We start from the raw sequence: 10355 nt of genomic DNA, 5'->3' as shown, positions 1-10355 counted from the left end.
GTCACTTGCCTAATTCGATATTTAACTATTTGAGTCTCATTTTCCCGGTTTCTTTTCGTGTAGTGAAGTACTCATTTAGACGATATGGTAACTTAGTTCTCATCCCGCTATCCTCCGATGCGGGATGACTACATTATTGAACTAGTTGAAAGCGAAAACACATTTGGTTTTCATAAGCACCTATCGACGTCTGTTTAAATTGTGCAAGTTTGGCAATTCATATTGACTACTAATAGACGTTCCTAACATAACAATGGGACGCCTGGTATACTCCTTTTGCTTCGGCGTTGTATGCCGTGAGACCTTGACTTGCGTGACGTCAAGTTTTCGTCACGTCACACCTGATTGCGTTATGCCCTTTGTTTACTAAGCACTGACCATAATAGCCTGACGTACTGTCGTAATTAAAGCCAAATCTGTACACGGAATCTTCATTTTCTCTGAAGCTTTACAGCATAGAAGGTAAGTCTTGAATGGAAGTATGTCTAAAGGGTCCAAAGAAACGTTGAAGAAAGAATTGAACTTTCTGCCAAACAGTGTAGGTTGATATTAATCTTTATCCAATTACTTACGGCTACTTATAAATATTTGAAAGATCATAACGGCCAATAACAAAAGCACAATGCGTTCAGGCTTGAAAACTTTTGTAACAAGCATTTTTTTGAAAGAAAGTTAACGCGGAAAGAACTCTGTTTAGAGAACATTGCTCATATCCTAACAGGATGTTTAGTTTTAAAGGCCGTAGACTCGTTCAGACGAGGCGAGAGTCATCTATTTGTGTATCGATGAAACAGATGAAATGGTTTAGTGTACTGAGAACGTAAGAATTAATGGAGCTTTGTCTAGGTTAATTTACCGGTTAATTGTTAGTTTAAAGACTACATAGTTGGCCTTGAAGGTAAAAAAGTGCGCCTTGCGGAATTTAATAATTGATCCAAACGTGCTCGACCTAGTTTTAAAATATGATTACGAATTTGCTTAGGCGGACTGGACGCATCACCCGACATCTCTTCAACCAAAGCGTAAAATTACCTATATTCGCCTAGCATTTTAAACTTTAGCCAATTTAATGTACAGCAAAGGAAAATAATGGACTCTAATTGACTCAAAGCCGATGTACATTTTATCTTTCACGTGTTTTGCGAGTGCGATTTCTCCTTGATGGTGTTGCGACTTTATGCCATGGTGACAGAGGAATTTTGCACGCATACCTGTCTGTAGTTAGAAGTACTTTAAACAATAGATAAAAGACAGTTTAATGCTTTGGCTTATTACGTTCTAAATTAAAAATCAATCAAAACATTCAATCCTACCTTTCAGCTGACAACATAATATTATAATGTCAACGATTCGCCCCGCGGCGAAGGTAAATTTAAACATAATTTCGTCTCAGTTCCAAGGCATACAATAGAAGAGGGCTTTCACTGTTCGCTGTTTTCATAGTTGCAAATTTATTGTTTGGCTTGGAACACTGACTGCTCTGTCGTAGTTGATTTTTTTAACCATATCAATTTATATGTTAGTTATTGTTAGGGGCGAGTGCGCAAATAACAAATGTAGCTTCTTGAGACAAGCATTCTTTTGTTTCTATCTGAGTACGAGCCATATGCAGTAGTGTCCCTGAGTGTATCCCAGACGGTGGAATAAATTAGACGAGAAAACTTTTCTCTTTGCCGGAAGCTTTTTTTTTTATTATTATTGTTTTTAATTTTGATCCCTACCAGTTGACATTATTTTAAGAATAATGCGTTTTTAGAAGAACTGCCATCATCATCACCATCATCATTATGGAAACGGCAGGGCGGGAAGGAGCATTCCAATTGAGTGAAAACCAACATTTGCCTATGGAAGTAGATTATTAACCATAATGCGGGAAACTATAAACGATATTCAACAGTTTACGTCTAGATGAAAGCCGTGAGGAACTTTTAACCCTCAACATACAATTAGAAATGGACAGACTTGTCTTTTGATTCCTCCCCAGACCCCCTTTGGTGTTATTACATGTGTACAAAGCCACAATAGATCATCGGCTTTGTGACATTTGAAATATTCGTTTGGCTTGTTTCGACTCCACTTTAACATTGTAACTCGCGTTCGTTAAAAGACACTATCGAGATATATTCAACAATTATGCCACAAAATCCAGTCATATTTTTTTGATCGCCAAGGATGCGCGCAGGTCTTGGGTGGCCACAGTTCGCGCCACGCGCCGACTGAGTTGAACAACCGATATATCACGTTCTCATGATCATGATCAACGGAAGGATAAATTGGAAAATAAAATTTCCCGGGACAGGAATTATGGAAGCAAACTGTGGTAAAGTACGGGATTTTTTTGCAATTTATTTTGAGAATAATAAGTTGACGATGGCTTATTGTGTCTGACGCCTAGCGCGTTGAACAAATCGAAAACTTTAATATCCTGAAGCATTTTAATTTTCGCAGTTTTGCAATGGCCAAAACTACTCATAATAATTTTCATTTTGTCAGGAAATTCAAAACGATTTCACTTTGACCAACAGATTTCGGCTTCATTATTTACCAACCGTATTGACAGGAAACCCCATGAAGTTATGTTTACACAGCTGCATCGTAGAACGATACTATTAAAATATTGGTACAGGTTGCTTCTTTCTGACGTTGCCATGACGACGCCAGATAATGCATACAGCTAGAAAATTTGATTTGTGAATGGATAGACACATTGGCTTTTAAAGGATTGATGTTAAACTTCACTAATACCTCCAATGCACCAGGGAGTTCGATATGAGGTGTACGGGTGATTTTCACTAATATTCGAGGCCTGGTAATGCTACAACGTTAATATTCAATCAGATTCAAATGAAAACTATCAAGTGGTAGTTCTCTGTGGTGCGACATCTGGCAAATGAAATCCTAAAGTATTCCAATGTTTTCATGGGGAAGAACCCTTTTCTTCAATTCGTGGCGCTGTACGATGTGGCTGTAATAACTCTTAGACTAGATGGAATACTGAAGTGTGATAATTCGGAGCGGGAAACTGTCTATTGACCTTTGTTCACACTGTCAAATCTCAAACAACAATCGGGGCTGCTAAGATTGAGCCGGCTGTTGGCGACAAAAGAAAATTGATTTTTGCCTAATATTAAGTGTTAATGGCTCTTTTGTTTTAAGTGTACTGTGAATTGGCAATGTGAATGGTACAATGCAAACTAATCCCTTTTCTTGTCAAAGGCGTATTACCATATCTAAATACATTCTACTTTTCCTGATTCCAAAATTCTAACCTGTCAGATCACGACAATAGACTTGTAAATATGTGTTTAAAGAAAAAATTCATAAAGTACCATTGTGATTTTAGATTAAAATTTCCAACTTAATAATTTGATTCATCGCTGTGTAATCTGGAAAATTCAGTCGCAAAATAAATCGAAAGGTTTGGAAATTTAAAATATTTCAAACAGTACTTTTGACTAGAGCAATTTCATCAGCTAACTCAGGGTGTTAAAATCTTTTTGTTTTATTTTGTTTACAGGTTACAGGTTCGGGTGTTATAGACAATCTTTTGGGAAACTGATGCGAAAGGAAATGTTTTAAGTTTATTTGTTAAGACTATCAGCAGAGGAACTCAGTTATGTCAAGTACAGAAGAGAATTTTCAGATTTTTATCGCTCTACCAACGGATGATGTCTGTACTGTCAAAGGTTTGTCTCGAGGGATGTTCGTTTATGAACTGAAGTCCAGAATCGAGTTAAAAGCTGGTATTCCCGGAGATATTTTCAGTTTGTTTTTCATGAACGTACAACTACTAGACAGAGAAACACTTAAAGCGTACAATCTAAAAAACGGCTGCATTGTAAGGGTCAAGATAGAATCGAGTTGGATCGGCCTGTTTGAGGCTTGTTGGCGCGGGGACATCTACGATGTTTTCGAGAATGGTGTACAGTTCTTAGATGAGGAGAAATTTCAGGGATATAACATTTCTCTTTGGAATAGGTTGGTTATACAACGCGCAACTTTTGCTTTGTTTATTTCTTGCCATCGTGGTTACCTCGGTCTGATATTGGAACTTATCAACCGGGGGGCTACAGACATCAACGGTAAAACCTTATTCGGACGAAGCGCACTGCATGTGGCAGCTTACCAAGGTTTTGTGGGATGTGTGTCTCTGTTGCTAAGCGAAGGCGCCATTTGTAATCAAGTTGACATACAAGGTAAAACTCCATTAGCAGTAGCCAGCGAGAACGGACATGTTTATTGTGAGAGAAGGTTATGGCTTTATCAGTGGGATTTACAAACGTTTCGACAACCTCCGAGAAGCTGGAGTGCCGGATCAAGTGAATCGAGCGAAAGTGACGGAAGGTAAGCCTCCGACTGTGATGGACTGCTACTTAACACTGTGAAATTCAAGACCTTAACAACGTTAGGAGATCGATCTTTTGCTGTGGCTGCTCCTAAACTATGGAATTTACTGCCCTATGCGATCAGGAGTAGCCCGTCTGTAGCATCTTTTAAACAGACACTCAAGACATTTTTATTTCAGAAAGCTTTTTTATAATTTTATATAGTTTCTAGTTTTACGTTTTTAAGCGCTGATGAATATAGTCTTATTGATATCGGCGCTATATAAGTTTTATTATTATTATTATTATTATTATTATTATTATTATTACTTAACTAGCAGACAGGTTTTCAAACCCGTAAGAAAAGCCTTAATTAAAATCCTCGAGTAAAAAAACTAGAATGTATGAAATTAAGCCCAAGTAGCACGCTTGATTGAGCTCCTTACTAGTTTAAAACAGAGGCATTGACCGATAACCGTTTTTTTTATCTTTTTTATTTCGAACATCGTGTCAGTAAAATCGACTTATTTCTTTGCAGATGCACTTGATAGGCGTGTTCATGAAGGGATACATAGTTGCTGTATTTATCACTGATTTTCACCTAGCGTCGGTTAAATTATTTCATTGAGCCTGACAAAAATGTATAAGCTATCATCAATTATATTGAGCCTGGTTGTTTTGTATGAAGCTTAAAGGATTACGGGGTTACAGCAGCTCTCATGCACAGGACAAATTGGAAAATGAAATGGCATGAAAATGTTAGTCATTAATAATTGCCACTAACCCTTCAAAGCGTCGTTTCTGAAAAGTTACTGTACATACTAAATAATTAGAAAACGCATTTTTCCTGTCTTGCGCTCATGAATTTGAGAACAAGTGCAATGACGGAATTAACATTATTTATGACAAAACTACATTTAAAAAGTTGCTTAATATCAAAGCTACAAGGATTAGTGGTTGAAAGGGGACTGATTATGGCCGCACGCAACGGTAAACAGTCGGCATGCTATGACAAAAAAATAATAATATTAATATTAATAATAATAATAATAATAATGATAATAATAATAATAATACTAATGATAATAATAATAATAATAATAATAATAATAATAATAATAATAATAATAATAATAATAATAATAATAATAATAATAATAATAATAATAATAATAAACGTCCGGCTTACTTTCGCCTCTTCTCTTCGGCTTCGACTTCAGAGTCCGTTGTGACTATTCCATTTAGCGCTAGTGAGAGCTGGAACCCTGTGGTTTTGTTTAAAGTTGTACAAAGGGGTTCTAACTTTTAGTGAGTCTTTGAATGAAATGCTAAAATATTGGGGTTAGGTGCACTTCAATCTTTGCGTTTTAAAATCCGTCTGCCTAGAACCTAGTCTATTCAAGGTTATACTTTCGCAGATTGTGATAGCTTGAAAGGATCACGTGACCTCGATTAGAAAAGAGCTTAGTTAGTACATTATTTTCCCAGGAGTTATCATTGTTGTACTTATTAGTAATCGATGTGCTTTGTTTATGGTTTCAGAACACAAGGCAGATTTTCACCTCAAGTTGCCAAGTTACCATTTGACCAACCGGACAACAACAACAACAACAGTAATGAGCAACAAACTAAGGTGAAGCAATGTTCATATTGTTTGATGTTGTTGAGGACTGTGCGTCTGTCTTAACTGATTTAAATATTTGCATGTTCAAGTCATGTTTTAAAATGTGCTGTCCGGTTTTACTTTTATTTGCTAGTCTATCCACCTTCATCTTCCTCTTGTCACGAACAACAAAGACAAACGGCAACTCCATCGATCGAAGAGCCACAAGGTCCCACGTTCGAGATCTTCGCCTTTTCCCCTGGTGCAAATCGCCGAGAAATACAGGAAGCAGCTTGAGGAGTATAACGAGGGAAGTCCGAATTTACCTGTGCATGCGCAAAATGGGGTGAAACAGGAAAAAGATGCTGCAGAGCAAAGTGTGCAAGTGCCGCACCTGCCGAAAACTCCCAAGGATGAAGTCGAGGCTGTGGACGAAGCTAACACTGTGAATGAATCAGAAAAGGGAGGGGAAAGCACAAGTCCAAGAGCTGAAGAAACAAGTGGTAAGTAAGGCCTAATTTCATGTTTAATCGGTATTAACATTGCGGCCATGACAAGAAAAGTCACTGTTTTTTTTTTTCGTTTGCTAAACTTGATGGTTCGATGTGAGATGGAATCGAACAAACACACACAGACACCCACAAAATGATACTAGGGACATTCAGATTTGACTACGATTGAGTACGAGTACGACTGTTTAAATCTAGTTTGCGTGGTTTAGATAACCGCTTGTCACACCAATCTTGTTTCTAGGGTCTTCTTACCTGCTGGTAAACAACGGTAAGGAACGAAAACTTGGGGATGCGACTGATTTGAAATTTGAAAGTCGTACTCGTACTCAATCTCGTTCTCGTACTCTGATCTGAAGGTCCCTATTGACAACGAGAACGACAGCGACAACGTACGAAATACTAACGATGGTGATTCATAGCGATAATGATAGTAATTATTAATACAAATTAATTGCGTTCGATGAAGAAGAACGCCTTCCTAATCTCGCTGGAACTCCCCTTTCTTCGTGTTTCGCTCTAAACTTTGAAATCCTCTTTCCTTTCCTCTTTCTGCCACGTCACATAGACTTGGTTTTTTTTTCTGACATTGTCAATTGGTCTGGCTTTATACAGACATTTCAAACGAAAAGAAAGAAGAAATCAACGAGCCCAGTGACCGTGCTGGAGATCAAGCAGAAGACAACCGAGATAACGAGGAGACTAACATCCAAGGTCAAGAAAGGTAAATGATCCTATTCTCCATTTGTTCCTGCAGCTCGTGAAATTAGAACGCTTTCTATTCATTGCCGAAAGCAATTCGCGTTTGCTTTGTTTTCGTTTTCTACGTTCTGTTAGATTGCAAAACGCGCGCCGCTTTCTCAACCAATAAGAAGCACGATCAAAACCGATCATGACTTGCTGACTGGCATTTTCCCGCGCTTTATGCCGGTTGCATGTATTTGCTTCGGATTCTTCGCATAAGTTCATTGTGCTGTTAACAACTGTTGGCATGTGATTAGACAGAGTAACTACTTTGGTTTTTGGTTAACTATACAATCAGTTGAAACCTTGAAATTGTAATGCAGTTAACTCCCTATATTGCAAACACCCTCGGGAGCACGAGAGTCCGTAATAGCGGGAATTTATCTCAGTTAAACGTCTGTAATTAATTTTTACCGTGGATTAAGTTGCTGTCCGTATTATCGGGATGTCCGTAATAGCGAGAGTTCACTGTACGTATGGACAAATCTGAAGGAAATGTCGCCATCCTTACTCCCTCCAAATCTGCACTTACCACTATTGATTTTTATATAAAGTTGACTACCGTTCTTGTATGTTATTGCTGTATAGACGTAGCGTCTCTACCTTGTGCTTTCAATTTTTATTTGCCTACTATTTATATAATTATTTAACCGGTGTTTATTTTAACCTATTTTCTAATTATCTTGTCTTTGGAGATATACGGGTCGCGTAACATTAAATTCGAAATAAACCATTTATATTACAATAGTAATCAAGACTACATAGCTCCGCTGTACGACCTGTACCTCTAGCGGAGCTGTGTAGTGCGACTTTTGCAGTGTAAATGGTTAATTAATTCCAAGTAGAAAAAAGTTTATGATTAATTGATTGAAATGGGCACACAGCCTTAAGTGTCGAAATGCCAATGATATTTCTCCATTTCGTCTTAGGCGGACTACGTTCTGGGAGCGGTCTGTAACAGATGGGTGTCTGCAATAGCAATTAACTTATGATTACAGAATGCCCGTAAGTGGGGTTGGGAGGGGGGGGGGGGGTGGTTGAGGAGTGTATCGGTAACACCACGGTGTTCTTAATAGCTGGGGGGGGGGGGGAGTCAAATAATGGGTTTATGATGTTTAAAATAGCGAAGTCGCTTCAAGACGCAATATTACAGACAATGAGTATTGCACGCGTACAATACATTAATTAATTACTATCTTTTACAGGCCAGCTTCAGGGAGAACAAATGGAATCCGCAAACTGGACATCTTAATGTCGGAGTCACGGGTTGAGAGACTGAAAATCGTAGCGACTTCACGAGAACAAGTAGAAAATCCACTATGCGCATGCGCATCTGGCGAAAAAGAATTCGCGGAACAAGACCTGGGAAGTGAATTGATTGATATTCGACAAGAATACTCCTGCAGGACACCTACTCAAACATTTGAAAACTGGTTACAAATGAAACGAAATCAAGAGAAAAATAGACCATGCACAGCGCCTGCGCAAAAAAGCAGGATGGGAAAGAGCATTGACCCAGAATCCTTTAAGAAATGGCTCAACAGTAAACGGCATCACCGAACACATTCTAATTCTGAGTCTTCGCCTTCAGTCAAAAAGAATTTCATCAGTTCTGGAGGATTGACATTTGATCGTTGGCTCGAAACAAAACTTACAAACCGACCTTTGAGCGCTATGAATTACGCCACAGAGTCACGTGATACAACTTCAGGGGTAAGCAAAGTACGTAAACCGGTGATTTCAGGAAAACCTTTTGAGCTGTGGTTAGCGGAGAAGAAAGCGGTGGAACAGTCCATTCATGCTGGAGAAAATGACGAACAGACTAAAAACAATTCGAGAAATGGAAAAACATTCGATGTGTGGTTACAAGAGAAACACAGGCAGAAGCAAATTGAACTTGTACAGAAAATAACGACAGAAAAAGAACAGAAAAGACTAGTAGAACTTGACAAGCTACAAAAATGGCTGAATCCACGTTACAAGACCTACGAGGATTGGCTGGCGATTAAAAATCAGGAAGTCATGTTAGAACGCATGCGCGCGCAGAATGAACCGCACAAATCCCAAGAAGATATTCCACCCGAGGAAAAACAGAAAGACGCCAAAGTCGTTTACGACATTTGGCAAACAATGAAGGCTCTGCAAGAACTAAACGATGAAGAAAGAAAATATCAAGAAATGAAAGCAAAGTGGGCGGCTAAGGAAAGAGAGAAAGGACAGTTAAGAAGATTGAATATCGTTAATAGAGCTAAGAAATATAACTTGAAGTCCATTTCAGGGCAGAGTTAAATGAGCCCGTCAGAAACTGCTGTAGTTACATTAAGTTCTGGACTTGAATCAATAAATTACATCGTCTCACTAATGAGCTATGTTTTGAGAAAGTGACTTAGTTGTTTTTCGTGTGAAGAAAAGCAAAATGTGTGGAGGAAAAAATTAATGGGGTTATTGAATACTCAGAATGAAAAAATGAGGAGTGAAGAACCCGCGAGCCTAAGCAACATGTATTGACGTCACAGCCCTACTCTCCCCAGTCTTCAATTTTGCGCCTATTGTAGCCAACCGGAAACTGAAAGTTTGACGTTTTAATACCCCTCAAACGCGGGGAAGAACAATTGATGAGGATTTCTTCTCGATTTTCAAACGAGAACAACATTAAGCTTAACATTTGATCAAGCAAATAAAAAAATATATATATCCTGTACACTTTAAACCAAATGAGCACCTTGAAATTCTCTATAATCTTACTTAGAGCAGAACTGAGCTGTGTAATATTTTTCAAAATAATTTAACGAATGGTTGAGCGCTAGCATGTAGCCTGCATGGCACATGTAGAAACGGGATTCAGATGCGCGCGCGAAGCGAGGGGAACGTGGGATACGGAAAACGGTACTCGCGCTCGCCCTCGAGAGTATCTCCCTTTCCTCTCCTTGTAGTACCTGCCACGCAGGTTACTGAGCATACGAACATGAAAGACGGTCTGCAAGAAAGACAAATTGGAAGTGAAAAGATCTTGTAGAGTGTAAACACAGTAAAAATACTTATCTTCTACTTTCATTTTGAGATTCCATGCGCACAGTCATATCAGATGTTTTGACGTCAAAGGGAGTACCGTCGTTGTCAAGGAAACATTAGGGACCTTAAGCAGTCTCGACGAGTCTGTGGACGACGACAAGC

At 38.6% G+C, this 10355-nt stretch overlaps 1 protein-coding gene across 4 annotated transcripts; it reads left to right on the top strand.

Annotated features, from left to right (window-relative positions):
- The first annotated feature begins 376 nt into the window (after positions 1-376).
- On the top strand, positions 377-9541 carry LOC146476292 (uncharacterized). Of its 4 annotated transcripts, none has more exons than XM_085114836.1 (6): positions 377-462; positions 3525-4344; positions 5868-5958; positions 6083-6431; positions 7053-7161; positions 8387-9541. In XM_085114836.1, exons 2-6 carry the CDS (start codon positions 3617-3619, stop codon positions 9468-9470), a joined length of 2361 nt encoding a protein of 786 aa, XP_084970962.1. In that variant the 5' UTR covers positions 377-462; positions 3525-3616; the 3' UTR covers positions 9471-9541. The 4 variants fall into 4 exon arrangements, with proteins under 4 accessions (XP_084970962.1, XP_084970963.1, XP_084970966.1 ...); XM_085114837.1 differs by having other exon boundaries at positions 443-462; positions 3518-4344; XM_085114840.1 differs by lacking the exon at positions 377-462 and adding an exon at positions 3323-3418.
- The last annotated feature ends 814 nt before the right edge of the window (positions 9542-10355 follow it).

Source organism: Pavona decussata, unplaced genomic scaffold (genome assembly GCF_977016875.1).
Source record: "Pavona decussata unplaced genomic scaffold, jaPavDecu1.1 SCAFFOLD_78, whole genome shotgun sequence".
Taxonomy (NCBI): domain Eukaryota; kingdom Metazoa; phylum Cnidaria; class Anthozoa; order Scleractinia; family Agariciidae; genus Pavona; species Pavona decussata.
The sequence above is the reverse complement of the archived record's forward strand: the minus strand, read 5'-3'. Positions and strand labels throughout refer to the sequence as shown.

What these genes read in the sequence shown, in the direction of transcription:
- LOC146476292 (XM_085114836.1), top strand. Translation starts at nt 3,617, where the DNA reads ATGTCAAGTACAGAAGAGAATTTTCAGATTTTTATCGCTCTACCAACG. An exon ending in AAGAGCTGAAGAAACAAGTG is followed by an intron (nt 6,432 to 7,052) that starts GTAAGTAAGGCC and finishes GGCTTTATACAG; the next exon opens with ACATTTCAAACGAAAAGAAA. An exon ending in AACATCCAAGGTCAAGAAAG is followed by an intron (nt 7,162 to 8,386) that starts GTAAATGATCCT and finishes TATCTTTTACAG; the next exon opens with GCCAGCTTCAGGGAGAACAA.